The sequence below is a fragment of the Epargyreus clarus genome, unplaced genomic scaffold (assembly GCF_041222505.1).
Source record: "Epargyreus clarus isolate Ecla_fem2 unplaced genomic scaffold, WU_Ecla_fem_2.2 ptg000033l, whole genome shotgun sequence".
NCBI classification, from domain to species: Eukaryota; Metazoa; Arthropoda; class Insecta; order Lepidoptera; family Hesperiidae; genus Epargyreus; species Epargyreus clarus.
In genome coordinates this window covers 1,554,156-1,576,644 of record NW_027332238.1, presented here as the reverse complement: position 1 = coordinate 1,576,644, position 22,489 = coordinate 1,554,156, and the positions used below count along the sequence as shown (strand labels likewise).

Here is a 22,489-nt window from a genome sequence, read left to right as displayed (position 1 = left end):
ATTACATACAATGTGATATAAAAAGTTACATATTTCCTGAATTTTGTCCAGATAAAAGGTAATAAAAACACTGTTTTTAATTTATTGCCATTTATTAAAAATATATCACAAAGTTTTATACCCAGTATATAGGTCTGTGCCCAGTACAAAAACCAAAGCTTTCCTTTTATACATTCTTTACATACCACAAGTATGACAATAACATTTCGGTGGGAACATTAGCAGACGAGCATACAGTCCACCTGATGGTAAGTGGCTACTGCCGCCCATGGACATCTGTAATCAACCCCTGATAAGATTAGATTCTTACGTGAGGTCGTCCACAGATGCGTCGCTACCCCTGAGGACTAAGCTGGAACGCCTCAGAAAAGTTTTTACCACACACTTCAAACCACAACACAGCGCTTAACGCTGTTGTTATGAGGCAGAAATAGGTGTGACGGTGGTGCCATCGGAGTTGAGCCACAAAGGGTTCTACCACCTTCAACGCATGAGGATTAGCGAAAAACGCCGGAAGGAGTATTTTCTTTAAATTTCCCTTTTTCTTTAGTTTGTCATATATCATTAGTTCCCAGAATTGGATCCTTAAGACGGGAGAAGGTAAGGGAAACATACTTTTCTGAGGCGTCCCAGCTTAGTCCTCAGGGGTAGCGGCGCATCTGTAGCCGACCTCAGGTAGGAATCTAATCTAATCTGAAGTTGATTACAGATGTCCATGGGCAGTAGCCACTTACGTAGGTGGACTGCATGCTCGCCTGCTACTACTATATTATAAAACTAGCTGACCCGGCAAACTTTGTACCGCCTCAAAATCTATTTATCAAATACGAGGGGGCGTTTTTAAGTTCGCGGAATGAGGGACAAGGAGGGAAAATAAAATGTCAAAATTATTTTTCTTTTTCTACATATTCTCCTGCAAGACGAATACATTTTTAAGATCTTTGTATTAACTTATTTAAACCCTCTTAAAAAAATGTTTCGTCCTTGTCGGAAAAAATCGTCCTTAACTTCTTCGTCTGTAAAAAAATTATTTCCACGAAGCTCTTTTTTCATTTTTGGAAAGAGATAATAATCGCTGGGAGCCAGGTCTGGCCTATAGGGTGGGTGATTTAAAATATCAAAGCTCACCTTATGCAGGGCAGCCAGTGCAATACGGCTCTTGTGTACGTGCGCATTGTCGTGCAACAGCAGGACACCTCTGGTTAATTTTCCCCGCCTTTTTTCCTTGATGGCTTCTTTTAACCGCTCCAGGATAGTTGCGTAATATTCTCCAGTTATAGAGACACCTTTATCTTTATAATCTATTAACAAAATTCCTTCTGAATCCCAAAAGAGTGTCGCCATGAGTTTTCCGGCCGATTGTGACACCTTAAACTTTTTATGAGGTGCTGTACCCTTTTTATGCCACTGCATGGAGTCTTGTTTAGACTCAGGTTTATAATGGTGAACCCAAGTTTCATCTCAAGTAACAATTCGATTCAGTACAATATCTTTATCTTCTTCACAGAGGTCCAAAAACGCACGGGAACATTCAACGCGCTGTTGTTTTTGAGGCGGCGTGAGCATTCTCGGCACCCACCGCTCGCTGACCTTAGTCATGCCAAGATGGTCATGCAGAAATTTAAAAATGGTTGTATCCGATACTCCAACCATTTCTGCAAGCTGTTCCTTCTTTAGCCGAGCATCTTCCAGTACTAATTTTTCGACTTTCGCCATCGTTTCCGGAGTGGTCCCCTCAACAGACCGTCTTGGTCGTGGGTCATCTTCAAGTGAATCCCTGCCTAGCTTAAAAAGGTTGTTCCACTTGTAAACCATCGTTTTTCCAGGGCAAGAGTCCCCGTAAACCGATGACATCTTTTCCATTATGATTTGCACAGACTTTCCTTGCTTGGTAAGGAACTTTATAACGGCGCGATGCTCGATTTTCTCCATACTTCAAATTTTCTTCCGGATTGAGTTGTGTAATTGTCGATAGTTTTAAAAATAATGATGCAATTGTGATAAAACTTTATATTTATACTATTTATGAGTCACTTAACACGTACCGCCCTTAACGAGCCCGCTATCCTCCCTCCAACCCCGCCATTCCGCGGACTTAAAAACGCACCCTCGTATATTTCATATAAAATATAGCCGATTACTCGTAGATAATGTAGCTTTCGAATGGTGAAAGAATTTTTAAAATCGGTCCAGTAGTTTTTGAGCCTATTTATTACAACCAAACAAAGTTTTCCTCTTTATAATATTAGTGTAGAAAAATCTAATTTGTCTCTGAAGACTCTGAAAGATGCAAATGCATATTATAGAAACACGGCTGTATACATACAGGCTTCTTGCACCCGACACAGAAAGTACGCACCTTCTTCTTACAAACATCACAGAATCGGCTCCGGCATTGATGTTTCACCTTCGGATACTCCCACAGGTAGTGGCTTAACGGAAACGGTGTTCCAGGAGGTTTGACAACATGAGAAAAATTAGCAAGCAAACTTCCAACCAGTTTCATACGAAACTCACGATGGCTTAGCGAAGAACGGCTGGACGAGCGGTGAATGATATAAGAGTTGAAGATGGAGACATTTAAGAGACGCCGGAAGAATTGTTTGTGCCATTTCTTCGTACGATCCTTTTCCATCGGGTACGTTGCGAGTAAACTGTCTCTCTTGTCCAACCCACCCATCATTGTATTGTAGTCCGCTATCAGGCTGGGTTTTATGGACTTGCTGTCTTGAGTGACAGCGTTGCCATGGTAAGTCGAGATCATGGATACTTTGTACCTTTCTCTCCATACCAAGATATCCACATCACCTGATGTAAGGCCAGAGATTTGACCAGGTTTCATACATGTGGCATTCAAGTTGTGAAGCTCCTGTGGTACGAACTGTCGATCCGTGCGTAGAGTTCCCGCACAGTCAAAACCCAGTGACTTGAGGTAGCGAGCTAAACACGGGGAATTGAAGAAACTGTCCATCCATATCGTGTACCCTTTTTGTTCGAGGCCTTGTAACAACCTCATGACCATCTTAACAAATGCTGTTACCGTCTCAAATTGTACAGATTTCTTATGCGCGTGAACTTCAAACCGCCATAGATAACCCGTTTCGGCGTCACAGACCTCATAACTCCTGATCCCCGAAGCTTTATTAGGAACTAATTGGACGCCATCTAACCAACTATCCGACTGATCTAGGGCGATATTCCGGCCGAGGTTACACATCATTTGAAATTTACCGTTTAGATGCTGCAATACCGGCTTTATTTTGAAAATTTTCGCTTCAAAGTCGCCCAATTCCGTCGCACACAGATCGTCGTTGAAGTGTATAAACTTGGTAAGTAACATAAAACGGTTTAACGAGAGATGCTCGCTGAAGTTTGGAGTTGCAAATACATCAGAACACCAGTAGTCTTTCACCCGCGAGTTCACGACTACCCCCATAGCTATTAAATACGCAAAGAACACATACAATTCACTAACAGTCGTATCTTTCCATTGGGAGATCCTGTTCGAATCAAGAGTACCCTGGAGTCGCATCTGCTGTTCCACTTGCTGGGCATACCTATTCGTCTCCCCTGCTATATAGTTCATAAACTCCTCATCCCATATATCAAGGAAGATCCCACAAGGATCAGTATTTGGAACTGTTGGACCTATCTTAATCTTCGAGAAAGTTTCCCTCCTCGACGAAACTGTCGGGGGGTCGGGAAACGTTCGCCAATCAAAAGTATAGGTACCCCAAGGCTGGTCCGAAGCGCTTGGAGGGTGGGGAAGTGGAACATCAGCATCTTCGTCCAAGGGCGTCTCCAATCTACTTAAAACCGATCTAGGGATGTAAAAAGGCACGCTGACGTCATCGTCATTTTCGGAGTCAGTGCTTTCTTCGTTTCCTGAATCAATAATAAAAGGTTTTAAGATGGTAGAAATCATAAATGACTCTTATAATAATTTATTAAATTTATCCAAGCAGTTTTAAAGGTAGAACTCTCTGTGATTCGACGCCGGCGGCACCATCGCCACACCTATTTCTAACAACAGCAGTATTAAGCGTTGCTGTGTTCTGGTTTGAAGGTGGTAAGGAGGACATACTTTTCCGAGGCGTTCCAGCTAAGTCCTCAGGGATAGCGGCGCATTTGTAGCTGACCTTAGGTAGGAATATTTAATCTCATCTGGGATTGATTACGGATGTCCATCAGCAGTAACAACTTACTATCAGGTGGATTGCGTGATCGTCTGCTACTCAAAACAAAAAACAACAAGGAACAAATAAAAATCGCGCCATACTTCTAGTCCGCTTTAAATATAGAAACGAGTCGCGTCGCAACAACTAATTGTAGATATCAGCGGCACTGCGACAGCGCAGGTAGCGTGCTACGTTGCTACGGAGTATATCCTTGTAGTTGTGTTCGACCGCATTGGCTCTCTGACCACACCTGCGCGCAACAACTTCAGAGCGGACTAGAAGTTTGGCGCGGATTATAAGCTGCATCTTACCATAGTTTATTATGCCCGAAGTTTCCTCTTTGAAGGTCTGACTAGAGTGAGGAGACTCCGTCGATGGTGCTGGTGACTCCGTCCTGAATATAATGTATGTTTTAGTATCAGATAGCTTATTGAAACTCGGCCTCGGATTGAGGGAACCGAAGTTCGTGTCACAGGCACGCGTCCAGCAAGGAAAACATCGTGAGGAAATCTGCATATCTTAACAAAAATGGTTGCAATGGTATATGCGACAGGGGCCCCATGTGTGTTTTAGGAGCCCCCAAAGATTATTATATTGTGTTCGACCGCATTGACTCCCTGACTACTACATTGTGTATAGTATGTATTTTTCGAAAACTAGCCTTTTCCTCAAGTTCCTCATATAGCATAGCTTCTCAGAATTTGATCCTTATAAGTGGCACTATTCAATGGTGGACTAATACAGGTGTTTTATTTTCAAAATGAACTCTTTCGATTCCTGGCTAGGGAAAAGATATTTTAAAAAACGAATGCAGGTTTAGTTTTTATCAAAATCGGCTTCGTAACTCCTTTCAGCATTTTTCGCTAATCCTTATAGTTTCGGATTTGGCTCTGAACGCCCATTTGAAAAATTCACCCTGTATAATAATAATAATATTTTTTATTTCAAGCCTCAGGACTCATATGTGTTAGTATTACATTATAGACTTATCCTATGTTAGTACTTGATCTAAAACTTATGATATAACATATTGTGAAATCATTGCTATGTCATTCCATTAGAAATGGCACAGCAATGACCCACGTATCGGCCGTCTAATCTGCTTTCAAACATGTTCAGGATGCTGTTCGTACCGCCCCGCAGTCTGCGCACAAGGGATCCACATCTTCTTTTGCGCATAGTCGCATAAAAGGTTCTTACCGTGTCTTTGGGTCTCCGCTGTCCTCATGTGTCCATGGACTGGTCCTACTATTACTTCTCTCACCGATACACACATCTGCCATTCTCTCCACCATGCCTTCATCCACACCCTCCTCCTTAACTGTCACTCTGTCCTGAAAATAAAAATAAAAAATTATAATTGTAAAACCTGAATGGCAGTTTTTTGAAGGTGGTATAGTCCGCGTAAAACTGCTAGTCCTCTCTGAATATAGAAATGAATCGCGTCGCCATAGCATATTGTATGACTACACCTGCTCGCAACAACTTCAGGGCAGACTAGCAGTTTGGCGATACCTATAGAACTGAGTGGTTCGACTCCCGCTGCACCACAGCCACACTTATGTCTGTTATAACAGCAGTGTTAAGCTGCTGTGTTCTGGTTTGAAGTGTGGTAAGGGAGACATACTTGTCTAAGGCGTTCCAACTTAGTCCTCAGGGGTAGCGGCGCATCTGTGGCCGACCTCAGGTAGGAATATCTAATCCTATCTGGGGTTGGTTACAGGTGTACATGGGAGACAGTAGCCACTTACCATCTGGTGGACTGCATGTAAAAGTAAATAAAGTAGATCTCAAAACTTATAAATATTAACCTGCAAACTGCTGTCTGGAATGACATTAACATCACCTTCATGGTGTACTGTCTCCTTCTTGACACAAGCATCAGTCCCGCGCAGTGCCCCCACTGTCTCCATGTGGATATCTATGGGCTCCTCCTTTATCATCACATCCACAGCAGCCTCTGTGTGCACACTGGGTACTGTTACCTCCAACATCTCTTTAGGAGGCTCTATCAATGGAATAGAAAAAAATACTTAAAGGTTCCAATTTGGCCAATGCAGTTGACTATGGTGTCTAAAGCCCTCTCTGAGAGCCGTGGGACAGTACTGGGTCGATGACAACTAAATAGAATATTAACATATGCTTACTTTTAAATTTTATATTCATTTCAGGTGTTTGCAGCTTCACACATAATCCCATTTCTTGTTCCTGCAAAAAATATATTTATAAAATACTTTATACGTTTTTATCCTAATTAATATTATAAAAATGAATATGTGTAATTTTATTTGCTGCACACACATTGCACTAAATAATCAATTCTCATTAAAATTTTGTACTCATATTGCCAAAGGTTTAGAAAAGTATACTGGGTACATTTTATCTTACAAAAAAGTACTGTTCCCGAGGGATAGACAAAAATCCTTGATTGTGAGTGATACCTTGAGTAAAAGCTAATCTTATATATAAAATTCTCGTGTCACAATGTTAGCTACTGTACTTCTCCAAAGCAGCTTTACCAATTTTAACCAAATTTTATATGCATATTCAGTAGGTCTGAGAATCGGCTACTATCTATTTTCCATACCCCTAAGTGATAAGTTTGTTCACGCTTAACCTTTTTTTTATTTATATGGCACAACATTTGCCAGGTCAGCTACTTTTTATATAAAATTTATTAAGAATAAGTAACAAAAAACATTTCATGTGAGAATGAACGTTTAGTACCCAAATTCTATGGAGCATTGTCCCACCGAGGAGAGATGGCCGAGTGGCCAGAGTTCTACCTCTCAACGAGGTTCAAACACCATGCATGCACCACTGATTTTAAAAATTATGTGTATGAAAGAAGAGACGTGAAAAAATAAGACATTTCTACAATCACATCCCCACAATAGCTTTCCCTGTGTCGTGGGCGCACACAATGGCGAATACAAACACACCCAGACCCAGAAGATGTCCACATTCAGATGTGTCTGGCCGGGGATTGAACCCGCAGCCCTTTGCGCGTCAGACCGGTATAGTAACCGCTCCGCGGATCGTCAATCATCGTGAGGAAACACGCTTGAAAGTCGCAAATAAGTTCTCAAATGTTTGAAAAGTCTACCAATTCGCATCAGGCCAGAGCTGTAGTCCGTGGCCTAAACTCTCTATGAGAAAAGACCCGTGCCCACTGCCCAGTAGTGGGACAGTAATGTTACTGACGACATACCTTTGCTTTCATAATACTCCTATTATCCTGGATTGGAATAAGATCTTCTTGACATGGTTCTCCACGATTAACCACACATTCTGGATTGATTACGCACGAAGAACCACTTGCAGTCGGTTCACTTTCAGTTTGAACTGTTTGTTCTACGATTAATTTATTATGCCTAGAAGCTCGAGCACGTTCTGTAGTTTCATTATTTTTTTCAGCTCTATTTTCTTCATTTGTTGTAGGCATTGTGGCTAAAATAAAATAACTTATTCAAATATAAGTTACGAAAAGCCACACGGAGCTTCTTCAAAGTTCGAACTCGCCAAGAGAAGTTTACGCGCAAACTTCGAATTTTCTAAATTTAAATCACACAGTAAAATATACAGACAAAATAGATTCAGGGTTGCCAACTTTACTGGTGGATGCTTAAATCAAAGAGTGTGCTAAATAATCAACATTTCAACAAGTTAGTATATATTGGGTATTGTTGATCGAAGCACATTTGATAATATTCAATCAACTTCGAGTTTCGATTTCTTGGTCGAAATATCTATTCATTGAATCGACAAATTACTAAAATCGGTTAAATATCGGTTCAAATATCTACATCCTTATACTGTGGTTAAAGTGACATGAATGAATAAAAGTATTATTATTCATTCATGGTATGGTAATCCAATATTATCTCGGCATATTTTAATGTTTTATCAGTTTTTGAGATATTTACAATATTCCTATAATAATTCCTATAATCCTATTAAAATATCATGTTTTTAAAATACCTGTGTTTGCTTTTAAAATACTTCGTGTTCTACTCGGCTGTCCCGGTCTCTGTCCCGGTTCAGCTGAGCACTCTTGAATGGTCATTGTCCTTTGCTTTTTGAAGATATATGATATGTGCCAGTTTGTGTTTGTAACAAACAACAAGGTTGTTTGTGTTCGGTGTTTGGCTTGTGTTTATAGTTTGTTAACCACAACAAAAGTGTAGATGCGGCTTAATGCATTAGCAATAAATGGCAATAATCGAGTATTCCCCGTATTCCATTTAACAGTGTTGCCGGAAAGGGAAGGACTGTGAAGGAAGGTTTCGCGAAATAAACGTCATAAAAACAAAAGAAGAAATCGATTGATTACAAAAACAATTAAGGACAACATTTGAGCTCGCTAGTCAATATTACGAAATTCAACTTGCTGTGTAAATTTTGAAAATAATGATAAAAGCTTTCACTGATCAAATATTTAATAAAAATAAACCTTTTCCAAGTGATATAGATATAGATGAATTTATGTCTTTTTTAAATACAATGTGATTTTTCAAAAATATGATGTATTTTTATTTATTTTAAAAACACTGCATTTCACTTTATGATTCACTGTATTTTCATGCCGATCTATTGTATTTTTTTTAATGATTCCTCTGTAATATTACAAATCTGACCTGGCAACATTGGCTGTGTCACTTGTCAGTGTCACTGTCAGTAATTCGGTATAGGAGTTCTGTGATTTTTGTGTATTCGTAAAATTCGTGTAAATATAGTATTTAAAATATGGAAATTGAGCAAAGTGCTATCGATCTTTCATTTATTAATGACAAGAGTGACGAAGAGATAGCGAAAGAAAATGAGTGAGTACTTTATGTACATATTAGATGAAAACCCGGCTTCGCTCGAGTGAAATGTGACACATGTAGATAGAAAATGTGGGTAGATGTTTTTTTAGTTGTCGGTTCTCAAGAGTAATTAAAGGCAAAGATTTATGTAACATCGTTCATTGTGTGTATAAATATAAGAAACTTGCTGACCCGGTAAACTTTGTAACACCTCAAAATCTATTTATCAAATATATTTCATATAAAATATAGCCTATGTTACTCGTGGATAATGTAGCTTTCGAATGGTGAAAGAATTTTTAAAATCGGTCCCGTAGTTTTTGAGCCTATTCATTACAATCAAACAAACAAACAAAGTTTTCCTCTTTATAATATTAGTGTAGATTAAAGCTGCATAAATAAGATGTCATCTGGAGTCAGCATGGAAAAAGAAATTGTAATATAATATGTGAAGGTGGTAGAAGCCTTTGTGGTTCGACTCCAACAGCACCGCCGTCACACCTATTTCTGCATCATAACAGCAGTGTTAAGCGCTGCTGTGTTCTGGTTTGCAGTGTGGTAAGGGGGACATACTTATCTGAGGCGTTCCAGCTTAGTCCTCAGGGGTAGCGGCGTATTTGTGGCCGACTTCAGGTAGGAATATCTAATCCTAACTGGAGTTGATTACAGATGTCCATGGGCGGCAGTAGCCACTTACCATCAGGTGGACTGCTTGCTCGTCTGCGACTACTAAGTTATAAAAAGAAAAATGTTTATAATTTATAGCATTATCCTATATTTTCATAACATCGTAATAAGTACTTTGCGGTGTAGGTTACCAAAGAAATAGTTTCAAATAAAATTAAATGAAATAAGATAATAATAAATAATTTTCGTTTTTCAGAGAAACAATATATAAAAAAAAGGAACGAAATCGAGAATACCAAAGGGCATGGCGTCAGCGTCAAAGAGATTTGAAGATAAAAGTTTCGAAGGAAGAGAAACAAGAGAAAAAAAGAAAAAGACATCGGGAGAACCAAAGGGCATACTATCAACGTATAAAAGGTTTGGAGGAAAATGAGGTGTAATATGTAAGGCCTGCGCCAGACACAGAACAAACGTTTGTACACATATTTGAATACATGTTTGAATACAGCGAAGCATTGAGTATTTGTTCAAAACTTGCTTCAAATATTTGCACTTTGCCACTTGGTGTCCTTGGTGGTTTTACGAGCGCACATCAAAACTTCAAATATGTGTGGAGCATGCTACACATGTGCTAAGAACTGGACTTGGTGGAGACCATCACATGAGTGACAGGTTAAAAAATTTAAACAAATAAGTGTTCAAATGTGTGAGCAAAGTCTTTGTTCAAATATTTGTTTATGTCTGGCACATGGGTATGAATTGTTCCAAAAGAAATTGGATGATTTGCAAGTGTAATTTAATTTCATATTTTAAATATTGTAATATTTAAAATATGAAATGATTATGGAGTGCAATCCATTAATTTAAGCCAGGGCCTTTCAATTATTTAATTAATATTGGTAGGGATTTCCAAAGAGTTTCTTAGTAGAGTGAGCACCAAACTTCTAGTCCCTTCTAGTAGCGGGTCGCCGACAGCACAATTTTTATTTGAAAAAAATATTGTATTTCAGCTAAAATGTCTACAACCGATGAGCAGACTCAAGCAAGAAAAAAGAAGAGAGCAGAACGTGCTAGAGCTTACAGACAGCGTAAAAAACAAATCGCAGAACAGACAGTTCAAACTGAAAGTGATGGGAGTTCAAGTGGTTCTTCGTACGTAATAATAAGACCAGAATGTGTGATGACTTGTGGAGAACCTTGTCAAGAAGATGCTATACCAATTCAAGATAATAGGAGTGTTATGAAAGCAAAGGTATGTCGTCAGCAACCCATTTTGTTTATAATATGACGAGCATGCAGTCCACCTGATGGTAAGTGGATACACCCTCAACCTCAAACTCAACCTCAGATATGATATTCCTGCCTGAGGTCGGCCACAGATGCGCCGTTACCCCTGAGGTCGAAGCTGGAACGCCTCAGAAAAGTATGTCTCTCTTACCACACTTTAAATCATAACACAGCCGCTCAGGAATTCTAGTTGGGATGTGAGTGTAGAATGTGTTTTATTTTTTATTTAATTTTATTCACACATTCATAATATTATTAAAGATAAATAATAATAAAGTACTAGCTGACCCGGCAAATGTTGTGTTGCCATATAAATGAATAAATGTTAAGCGTGAACAACCCTTATCACTTAGGGGTATGAAAAATAGATACAGCCAATTCTCAGACCTACTGAAAATGCATATAAAATTTGATGAAAATCGGTGAAGCCGTTTCGGAGGAGTACGGTAACTAACATTGTGACACGAGAATATTATATATAAGATTTTAAAAATACAATTTTTGCAGGCACAAGAAATAGAATTATATGTGAGGCCACAAACTCCGGAAACAAGTATAAATGTTAAAAGTAAGTATATGTTAATATTCAATTTAGTTGTCATTAAAATATTAATGTCCCACTGCTGGGCACGGCTCTCAGAGAAAGGTTTAGAGAACATAGTCCACCGCATTGGTCAAATAAGAACCTTTAAGTATTCATTTTATAATATAGAAGTGACAGAAGTGTCAACCTTATGGTAAATGCCTATTGCTCCCATTGACATCTGTAATTAATCCCTGATAGGATTATAGTCCTATCTGAGATCAAACAGCATTGCTACCACTGAAGACTACATTGGAACTCGTCAAAAGTATATCTCCCTTACCACAGTATTTCAAATAATGCTTTTTGTTACAGAAACTCCATTACAAGTTATATATGACCCTATTCCATTGGTAGAACCTCCTAAAGAGATGTTGGAGGTAACAGTACCCAGTATGCACACAGAGGCTGCTGTGGATGTGATGATAAAGGAGGAGCCCATAGATATCCACATGGAGACAGTGGGGGCACTGCGCGGGACTGATGCTTGTGTCAAGAAGGAGACAGTACACCAGGAATGTGATGTTGATGTAATTCCAGACAGCAGTTTGCAGGTAAATATCTGAAAGTTCTCCGATGTGCTTTATTTATTTACTCTCACTCATCCTTAAGGATTAGTATGCCAATGTATGATAAAATATGTATTTTCTTGAAAATTTTCCTTTTCCTTTAATTTGTCACATAACATTACTTCCCAGAATTTGATCCTAATAAGCAACACTATCAGATTACAATCCGTTTACTACTAAAAAAGCATTTATATAGACATATGAATAATTATTTGCTGATTTCTGAGTAATTACTTCTACAACATTCTATAGTCTGATTCATAATTAGGTGTCCAAAATGTAAACAAAGGTGTTGACCTATCAAGAAAATACTTTAGAAATGGTAGTTTCTTATTTTTGTCGATATTAAAGTAATACAACAATAATAAAATAATAATCTAAATAAATAAAGATTAATTCATATTTTCTAATATTTTTATCACCTCAATTTCGTCCCATACAGTAATAATAATAAAAAACAAAGTTTATGGTAGAAAATTAAAATGTGATAATGGTAACACAGTCGGAACCCAAGACATTTCTTGTGCTGTCATTTTTAAGTTTCATAGCTGATATTATTCATTTTCGTGATTGTGATCGAATTCGAATGTTTTCTCCTTTACATAACGCGTTTGTTAAATTGTGTATATCTGTTAATTTTTCGCTTTTTGTTGATTTTGTTAAAGTTTTTATTTATTTTTGTTAATTTTGACAGAGACATTTCTTTGTTTACATTTTGGACACCTAATTATGAATCAGACCATAGGTATGTATATGTATAGGTATAGGTCGTGAGGGGCCCGGGGCGGAAAGTTGAATGGAGGCTCCAGTTTAAAAAGTTGATATGATTTTACTAAAATACAAATGTGTCATAGAATTATTCGACTGTGATTCGGTGACCTTCTTTTTTTTCTTTTTTTATATAATATAGGAGTAGCAGACGAGCATGCAGTCCACCTGATGGTAAGTGGCTACTGCCGCCCATGGACATCTATAATCGACCCCAGATAGGATTAGATATTCCCACCTGAGGTCGGCCACAGATGCGCCGCTACCCCTGAGGACTAAGCTGGAACGCCTCGGAAAAGTTTGTCTCCCTTACCACACTCTTCAAACCGGAACACAGCAGCCTAACACTGCTGTTATTAGGTAGAAATAGGTGTGACCTTTTTTTCGCTGAGTGACACAGTGTTTTCAGCAACTGTGTTTGGTGGCGCCCCAGGATCGGACCACACCTTCCGACCTCCCCTCCCCTTAAGCCGCTAGAGCGTAGGAGTAGTGTAAATTTTCATGAGACAAAGTGTTCGAAGGTTCGTGGTTCAAAGATTTCAGCTGAGAATCCACTTTTTTATAATATAGGAGTAGCATACGAGTATGCAGTCAACCTGATGGTCAGTGGCTACTGCCACCTATGGACATCTGCGATCAATCCCAGATACGATTAGATATTCCTACCTGAGGTCGGCCACAGATGCGCCGCTACCCCTGAGGACTAAGTCAGCCTCGGAAAAGTATGTCTCTTACCACACTTCAAATCTGAACACAGCAGCGCTACACTGCTGTTATAACAGAAATAGGTGTGACGGTGGTGCCGCCGGAGTCGAACCACAAAGGGTTCTCCCACCTTCAAACCACCACCTTGTTTCGTTTCCAGGTGTCGGTGACTGTGAAGCAGGAGAGTGTGGATGTGGACGAGGGGGAGAGAGGGTTAGATGGGTATCCCGGGGAGTACAGTAACAGCGGAAACAGCGAACACTGCTACTCGCGGACACACGACACCGGGCCTGCGAACACCCGGTAATAACATAACGCGGAACGAAGTTTCTTATCGCGCGGTACGCTGGGTAAGGGGGCTAGGCGAGCGTCACGAAAAGTCCTCACGACACTTTTGCTATAGTGCGTAGTTCGCGGAGAGGGGGCAGGCCGAGAGACCACGCCGTATAATATAGGACTAAAATATCATTATTTTTTTGCATAGCTTTTTTGAGCGCGGCGACCGAACGAGAAATTCCGTAACGAAAATTCCTAACACCTTAATTCGTCAACTTGAAAACAGATGGCAGTAATACACATTATTTTATAATCCGTGCGGAAATCTTAAAATTGCGTGAAGTATATTTTATATTCCCATTATAAAATTTAAAATTATATTACCACATTATCCAAATAATATGTTTTATCAACATAAGATATGTTGAATTCTGGATTAATAAAATAACTTAAAAGAGTGTTTGTAATTTTTAAACGTACAATTACAACTGACAGACTTGACAGGACAAAATCAAAACGCCATTATGATTTATGGCGCCATTTTTGTTTGTTAAGCTATTGCATAGCGTCTATCGCGGGCCTTGAGCGTGGAGGCCGAATCCAGAAATTCCGTAACGAAAAACCCGCCTTCAGGAGGCATTGGTTGTATTGGAAAACTACCGTAATCAGCTGTTTGTGAGAAAGTATATATAGTCTGATTCATAATTAGGTGTTCAAAATGTAAACAAAGGTGTTGACCTATCAAGAAAATGCGTTAGAAATGGTAGTTTCTTTTTTTTTGTCGATATTAAAGTAATACAACAATAATAAAATAATAATCTAAATATATTAAGATTAATTCACATTTTCTAATATTTATATCACCTCAATTTCGTCCCATACAGTAATAAAAATAAAAAACAAAGTTTATGGTACAAAATTAAAATGTGATAATCGTAACACAATCGGAATCCAAGACATTTCTTGTGCTGTCATTTTTAAGTTTCGTAACTAATATTATTCATTTTTGTGATTGTGATCGAATTCGAATGTTTTCTCGTTTACATAACGCGTTTGTTAAATTGTGTATATTTGTTAAATTTTCGTTTTTTGTTGAGATTGTTAAAGTTTTTGTTTCGTGTTAATTTTGACAATGACATTTCTTTGTTTACATTTTGGACACCTAATTATGAATCAGACTATAGGTGTATAGGCATTTTTTATCATCTACGTACAACAGTGAATATCTGTACTCGTATAATTTGTGTACAAAGTGTTTTAAATATGAACAAACAAAGTGCATTTATAAATGAAGAAAGTCACGAAAAAATAGTGAAAGAAAATGAGTTAGTACTCTATGTACATTCATTTTATTATTATTATTATTACAAATGCAGTTTTATTTTTTGTTTTGTTAATTTATATATAATACTGCTATAAAGATAACCAAAATTTTTGATATTAAAATAAGCGATATGAAAATAAGTAGCCCTCTTTTATACACACACACACACACACACACACACACACTAATTCTCAATTTAGATTCTCAATATGTATGTATATATTTATCTGTGTAAATTCATTCTTAATTATGTATATAACAGAAACCATTAAACCAAGCACGTGTACTATTTAGTACCTTTTTTTATGTATAGGTAATACACATTAATGTCGCGCAGAGAAAGTATATATGATATTATATTTATATAAATGTACATTGCGCGAAATTCGATGATCAAACTCTTAATATCGTTATTTTTGTTCAAATTTTTTGAATGAATAATTATTTTGGTGTGTAATTACACTTTTAATACCTAATTATTTATACCTATTATTTATACCTAGATATTTTCTTTTTTTTATAGAGAAGAAAAGCATAAAGAGCTAAAAAAAGAGCTAAAAAGAAAAAGAAATCGTGAACGTCAAAGGGCATATTATCAGCGTCAGAAAAATTTGAAGAAAAATGAAGAAAAGAAAAAAGTACCAAAAACAAATGCTGAACGTCAAAGAGAATTTCGTCAACGTAAAGCAGAAAAATCCTACGTGAATATGTAATTTGATTTAATGATATTTAAAAACAAATTGTAATATATGCCTCAGTATTATTTAACTTTACGATTTCCTCATTTTTCACAGAAAAAGACGAAAATTGTGCAGTAATGAAGAGAATGTCGTGCAAGGTAGGGCTGTTGAAAATATAGAAAATGTTATGCTACAGGAAAATCAATTTCACAGCCATAGATTAGTAAGGATTACTCACTCCTAACAAGAAAATGTAATCAGTTTTGAGAATTGAAATAGTTGCGTAAAAAAGTTTTGCCACGTCTCCGTGCTAAAATGTCCCTAAAATATTTGAAATAATTATTTATTTATTATGTAAATTACGCAGTATTAGCTATTCATTCGTAAATTTTCTCTAAGAATGTTTTTATTTGTCAAGAATTCAAAAAAGGAACTTACTAATAAGCCATTTGTGGCTTCATTCAATTTCAAGGCGGCGAAGTATCTTTACTAATCTATGTTCACAGCCAACGACTTCATATTTATGAACAGCTTAATGAATGCATTACTCCCGAAGTTATTCTACACAGGAACACAGGAATTCCTGGCGATGGTAATTGTCTATTCCACTCGCTCATAAATGTCAGCAGCAGTGATAGCCTAGTGGTTAAGAAACGCGGCCTCTCGATCGATGGGTCCGAGGTTCAAATCCCAGGCACGCTGATTTTCAAATTTATGTGCGTATTAGAAATTAATTATCACTTGCTTAAACGGCGAAGGAAAACATAATGAGGAAACCTGCATACCTGAGAGATTTATAAAAAATCTTAAAGGTATGTGAAGTCTACCAATACGTACTTGTCCAGCGCGGTGGACTATGGCCTAATCCTTCTCATTATAAGAGGGGACCCGTGCCCAGCAGTGGGACAGTAAAGGGTTGATGATGATGATGATGATAAATGTTTTGCAACTTCAAATTGAGACTTGTGACTTGAGAAATCAATTACGCGATTCACCCTATTTAAATTCCTGCCACAATCCGCAAGAAGCATATAACATTCTATCAAGCACAAATGAATTCGGAGATTTGGATTGTTTGTACTTATTCTCAAAAATGTACAATCAAAATGTTTGTGTACATTATTAAGCTATTGCATAGCTTCTATCGCGGGCCTTGAGCGTGGAGACCGAATCCAGAAATTCCGTAACGAAAAAACCTAACACCCCCCACTCCGACCGGCACAGCGGTGATACTTTTTAGTAACGATCTGTGCGCCCCGGGGCGCACACGCCAGTTGACGGGTTAATGACTTTTTGCATACTGCATAAATAAAATAAATATATAATTTTAATTGCATAAGTTGATAAAAATGCTATGCAATAGCTTTACCGCGGCAGTCTCCGAGTGCCACACGTATTTTTTTTAAATAAACTCTTTTGTTACAGAATCTCCAGTACAAGTTATACATGACCCTATTCCTTTGATAGATCCTCCTAAAGAGATGTTGGAGGTAACAGTACCCAGTATGCACACAGCAGTGGATGTGATGATAAAGGAGGAGCCCATAGATATCCACATGGAGACAGTGGGGGCACTGCGCGGGACTGATGCTTGTGTCAAGAAGGAGACAGTATACCATGAAGGTGATGTTAATGTAATTCCCGAAAGCAGTTTGCAGGTTAATATCTAAGAGTTCTCTGATGTACTTTATTTATTTACTCTCACATCTTATCCTTAAGGATTAGTATGCCAATTGCCAATGTATGAAAAAATATGTATTTTCTTCAAAATGTTCCTTTTCTTTTAATTTGTCACATAACATTACTTCCCAGAATTTGATCCTAATAAGCAACACTATCAGCTGATAGTGGAATAATATAGAGAGTGTATTTCTTTTTTTCAAAATAAACTCGTTCGATTCCCGGCCAGGGAAAAAGATATTCAAAAAAAGTAATGATGCAGTTTTAGTTTTTATCAAAATCGGCCTCGTAACTGGTTTCAGCATTTTTCGCTAATCCTTATGCGCCGCTACCCCTGAGGACTAACCTGGAACACCTCAAAAAATATATGTCTCTAACCACACTTCAAACCAGAACACAGCAGCTTAACACTGCTGTTATAACAGAAATAGGTGTGGCGGTGGTGCCGCCGGAGTCGAACCACAAAGGGTTCTCCCACCTTCAAACCACCACCTTGTTTCGTTTCCAGGTGTCGGTGACAGTGAAGCAGGAGAGTGTGGATGAGGACGAGGGGGAGAGAGGGGCGGATGTGTGTTCCGGGGAGTACAGTAACAGCGGGAACAGCGAACACTGCTACTCGCGGACACACGACACCGGGCCTGCGAAGACCCGGTAAGCGGGTGTACATATTGTGGAACGAAGTTCCTTATCGCGCGGTACGCTGGGTATTTCGGTATTAAATTTTGGTATGACTGTATGTAGTAAGGTTATGACGCGCATGGCTTTCTAAACACATAATAGTGGACAGAGGTTAGGTTAGGTTAGGTTAGATACTGTTATTTTAGTCATATAGATATAATAAATATATATATTTTTTAATTTATATAGCAAATCAACAAAAGTATCGACTACTAAAGTACAAGATAATAGATCACAAAAGAAAACAAATGCGCAAAAATGTAAAGAATATCGTGAGAAACAGAAATTACAGAATATACGAGGACAAAATACAAATAGATCTGATAAATGTTATGAGGGAGACCTATTACAAGTATTTAAAAAACCTAAAACCGATAGAGAGAGATCCAAAGCATATTATGACAGACAGAAACTAAAGAAACCGAAACTAAAAAAAGTACCCAAAACGGCTGCACAAAGATCGAAAGAATATCGCGAAAAACTAAAATTAAAGCAAAATACAGAAGGAAAGACTCACCATCTTCCAATGTAAGATATTACATACAAAATATTTTTTTAAATTAATTATTACTATTTAAGATACCAAAAGTAGCATATAGCCTAGTGGTTAAGAAACTCGGCCTCTCGATCGAGGGGTCCGCTTCAAATCCCAGGCACTCACCTCTGATTTTTCAAAGTTATGTGCGTATTAGAAATTAATTATCACTTGCTTAACGGTGAAGGAAAACACCTTGAGGAAACCTGCACACCTGAGAAATTAAAAAAAATAATCTTAAAGGTATGTGAAGTCTACCAATACGCACTTGTCCAGCGCGGTTGACTTCCCCTAATCCATTTTAAATTGTTAAATGTTATTTACTGAAAAGTCAACATTTTTTTGTGTTGCTTCGGTATAATTGGGAATATCTTGATAAATATGAACTTTTAAAAAAATGATAAGAGACTTTTTTTTTACAAAATTTAGTTCCCTACAAAAAAGTCCTTACAAGTTTTTCTCAAATCGGAATATTGTGTACGAATTTTTAAAAAAATACAATTTTATCAAAAAAATGACCTTAAGTCGCTCGGCGGCACGTGTTTTTTTTTGCTTAAACCAAAAAAAAAAAAAATATGTCTCTCGACATTTGTCGTCAAAAGGAAGGATTTTTTAGGTCTCAAAAAAATATTTTTAACGACCACCCTACTATACATATATATTTTCAATTTATTATTTAGAGAAAAGAAAAGGTGAAGCGGCGAAGTGATCAAGATTGATGCTGTAGCTAGTACATCATCACAAGTAAAAGGGTTAGTCCATCCTCAAACAGCAGCAAATCCACTAAGCTACGAGTAACTAGTAGATAATTACAAGATGGTTAACGAAAGAAAAGGAAACCCACAAGAAACAGAGTTATCGGTGCACACTGAGGTAATATATAACTACTTACTTAGGTTTCTATTTTATAATATAGGAGTAGCAGACGAGCATGCAGTCCACCTGATGGTAAGTGGCTACTGCCGCCCACGGACCTACTACCTGAGGTCGGCCACAGATGCCTTGCTACCCCTGAGGACTAAGCTGGAACGCCTCGGAAAAGTCTGTCAAGGGAGACAGACTTTTCCGAGGCGTCCCAGCCTAACACTAACAACACTTCAAACCGGAACACAGCAGCGCCTAACACTGCTGTTATTAGGTAGAAATAGGTGTGGCGGTGGTGCCGCCGGAGTCGAACCACAAAGGGTTCTACCACCGCTTATTATGTATTATATTATTAGGTATTATATAAAGGGAGTTCTTAAATTAAAAAATAAAATATAACTTATTGAGCCCTAATTTCTTTTAAGGTAATTTATATTGACTTATTACAAATAGCATTCTTTGCCAAAGGGCCATATCAAAGGCCTATTACAAAATTAAAAAGGTTAAAGGTTATCCGGATTTGCGATTACACGGATTATAACCGAAACTAATTATGTATGTATATAGTGTAAGAAAATATGCATATCTTATTTGGGAAAATGCATCTTGATATTTAAAAAAGCTGATTTTAGTTGATAAGTATTTGTTGCTTTTAATCTTATATATAAAATTCTCGAGTCACAATGTTAGTTACCGTACTCCTCCGAAACGGCTTTACCGATTTTCACCAAATTTTATATGCATGTTCAGTAGGTCTGAGAATCGGCTGCTATCTATTTTTCATACCCCTAAGTGATAAGGGTTGTTCACCCTTAATTTTTTTTATTTATATGGCAACACAACGTTTGCCGGGTCAGCTAGTCAATTTATATTAATTATGATATTATAATTTAATTCAGATGGATGAAGGCGCCGCAACGGAAGCACTTTATCGGAAGTTACTTTCCAAGAATCGGAATTGTCTGGTCTGGACCACTTGGAGAGGTCTTGTAACATCTACGGAGAGTATATCATGAGCATTCGATGGCTGGGATGGAGGAATCACAATTGGTGGCAAAAAGATCAAACTGAGATTTGCAGATGACATCACACTATTTGCATCAGAGGATTAGATGGCAAATTTGTTTTGGAGAGTGGGGATCCAGAGCAAGGTGGTGGGGCTGTCGATTAAAAGGCGAAGACCAAAGGTTTTAAGGTAGTAGACCCCTGTGGTTCGACTCCGGCGGCACCACCGCCACACCTATTTCTGTTATAACAGCAGTGTTAAGCACTGCTGTTCTGGTTTGAAGGGTGTGGTAAGGGAGACATACTTTTCCGAGGCGTCTCAGCTTAGTCCTCAGCGGTAGCAGCACATCTGTGGCCGACCTCAGATAGGAATATCTAATCCTATCTGGGATTGCAGATAGCCATGGGCGGCAGAAACTTACCATCGGTTGGACTGCATGCTCGTCTACTACACCCATATTATAAAAAAAGAACCAACAAGTCGATTCTTCACCAGCAAAAAATTAAAACCGGGTTGTCTACTTTGGCCACATAGCACGAAGAGAGCCAAACAACCTTGAAAAGTTGTGAGCAAAGTAGACGGGAGAAGACCTAGAGGCCGATCAACTAGCCGATGGTCTGACTCCATAAAAGATATGGGACTTTCAGTGACAACTGCCAGACAAGTGGAAGACAGGGTAGCATGGAAGCTCATCAGATCACCCACAGGATTACCAGAGTACGACCTTCAGAACTGAAGAAAACGACGAAGAACTTGCTATATATTGACGACCCGCGTGGCAGAGCGGTCACCATACCGGGTTCGATCCCCGGCCAGACAAATACCTGAATCATGAACTTAGATGTCTGTTCTGGGTCTGGGTGTTGTGTCTTCGTCTTTGTGTGTGTCCATGGCACCCACGTCACAGGGAATCCTGTGGGGCTGTGAGTGTAGAAAGCGTACTTTTTCTAGAATAAATTTGTCTCCTTATGCCAAGACGATCACTTACTATAATTTAGTCAAAGATTATAAATAATTTTCCCGCAAATAAATGTTGAATGATATTTAAAATTATATATTGTAACAGAACGTCGTACTATCCGCCTTATGAACGCACACGCACACATTGACAATTACGATAAGAAGATGGTGGGACGAGTCTACGCACCGAACGCACACAGCGGCGACATCAAACGATATAAATAGCGCGCGCCGCTTGCCGAGATTCATTCGCTAGTTAGATGGCAACGAGTGCGATAGCCCCGCAGTCCACTCGGAGTCTTCAGCTTAACTTGAGCGGTAGCCACGCAGCCCTCAAGGAAAGCCAGCTAGGAGGTCAAGGGATGCGATAGCCCCGCAGTCCATCCCAGGGACCATTCATAGGATCTTTCATTAGCTAAGCAGCGCTTGACTTGAGCGGTAGCCCCGCAGCCCTCAATGAAAGCATTAGCTAGGAAACCATTTCTGTATGTTTTATGTACAAGTATGAATAAACACAGTTCTTAGTCATCTATCTGTCGTTTTTCTCATCACACGTCATCATAATATTAATTATATTAAAAAATATAAATTATATATTATTTAGTCTTCAGTGATAGCGTAGTGGTTAAGAAACCCGGCCTCTCTATCTAGGGATCCGAGGTTCAAATCCCAGGCACGCACCTCTGATTGTTCAAAATTATGTGCGTATTACAAATTAATTATCACTTGCTTAAACGGTGAAGTAAAACACCGCGACGAAACCAACATACCTGAGATATTTATAAAGAAAAAATCTCAAAGGTATGTGAAGTCCACCAATACACACTTGTCCAGCACGGTGGACTATTGCCTAATCGTTCTTATTCTGAGAGGAGACCCGTGCCCAGCAGTGGGACGATACTGCCATTGACTAATATAAATTAGGGCCATTGACTAATATAAATAATAAATTAATAATTTA

At 38.4% G+C, this 22,489-nt stretch overlaps 2 protein-coding genes and 1 long non-coding RNA gene across 6 annotated transcripts; 1 reads left to right on the top strand and 2 right to left on the bottom strand.

The window, feature by feature from the left end:
• Positions 1-73: 73 nt before the first annotated feature.
• LOC140755512 (uncharacterized) lies at positions 74-9,367 on the bottom strand. Its single transcript, XR_012103782.1, has 2 exons — positions 9,198-9,367; positions 74-805 (listed from the first exon to the last, which is right to left on the bottom strand). It is a non-coding gene; the product is annotated as an uncharacterized LOC140755512 (long non-coding RNA).
• Positions 5,170-7,933, bottom strand: LOC140755506 (uncharacterized). The gene is made up of 2 exons (XM_073090797.1): positions 7,390-7,933; positions 5,170-5,512 (listed from the first exon to the last, which is right to left on the bottom strand). Exons 1-2 carry the CDS (start codon positions 7,621-7,623, stop codon positions 5,375-5,377), a joined length of 372 nt encoding a protein of 123 aa, XP_072946898.1. The 5' UTR covers positions 7,624-7,933; the 3' UTR covers positions 5,170-5,374.
• On the top strand, positions 8,840-22,058 carry LOC140755486 (uncharacterized). 4 transcript variants are annotated; one of them, XM_073090764.1, is made up of 10 exons: positions 8,840-9,001; positions 9,870-10,030; positions 10,624-10,865; positions 11,408-11,468; positions 11,799-12,037; positions 13,686-13,828; positions 15,649-15,834; positions 15,920-15,963; positions 16,312-16,397; positions 17,231-17,320. In XM_073090764.1, exons 1-10 carry the CDS (start codon positions 8,925-8,927, stop codon positions 17,267-17,269), a joined length of 1,278 nt encoding a protein of 425 aa, XP_072946865.1. In that variant the 5' UTR covers positions 8,840-8,924; the 3' UTR covers positions 17,270-17,320. The 4 variants fall into 4 exon arrangements, 3 of the variants coding, with proteins under 3 accessions (XP_072946865.1, XP_072946868.1, XP_072946866.1); XR_012103780.1 differs by lacking the exons at positions 13,686-13,828; positions 15,649-15,834; positions 15,920-15,963; positions 16,312-16,397; positions 17,231-17,320 and adding exons at positions 17,994-18,136; positions 18,353-18,691; positions 19,379-19,571; positions 20,462-22,058; XM_073090767.1 differs by lacking the exon at positions 15,649-15,834.
• The last annotated feature ends 431 nt before the right edge of the window (positions 22,059-22,489 follow it).

Excerpts from the sequence above, each read along its gene's own strand:
- LOC140755506 (XM_073090797.1), bottom strand. The coding sequence starts at position 7,623 with ATGCCTACAACAAATGAAGAAAATAGAGCTGAAAAAAATAATGAAACT. Across the intron at positions 5,513-7,389 it reads GGAGTATTATGAAAGCAAAG|GACAGAGTGACAGTTAAGGA; the intron begins GTATGTCGTCAG and ends TTTTATTTTCAG.
- LOC140755486 (XM_073090764.1), top strand. The coding sequence starts at position 8,925 with ATGGAAATTGAGCAAAGTGCTATCGATCTTTCATTTATTAATGACAAG. Across the intron at positions 13,829-15,648 it reads ACCGGGCCTGCGAACACCCG|AGAAGAAAAGCATAAAGAGC; the intron begins GTAATAACATAA and ends TTTTTTTTATAG. Across the intron at positions 15,964-16,311 it reads TGAAGAGAATGTCGTGCAAG|CCAACGACTTCATATTTATG; the intron begins GTAGGGCTGTTG and ends CTATGTTCACAG.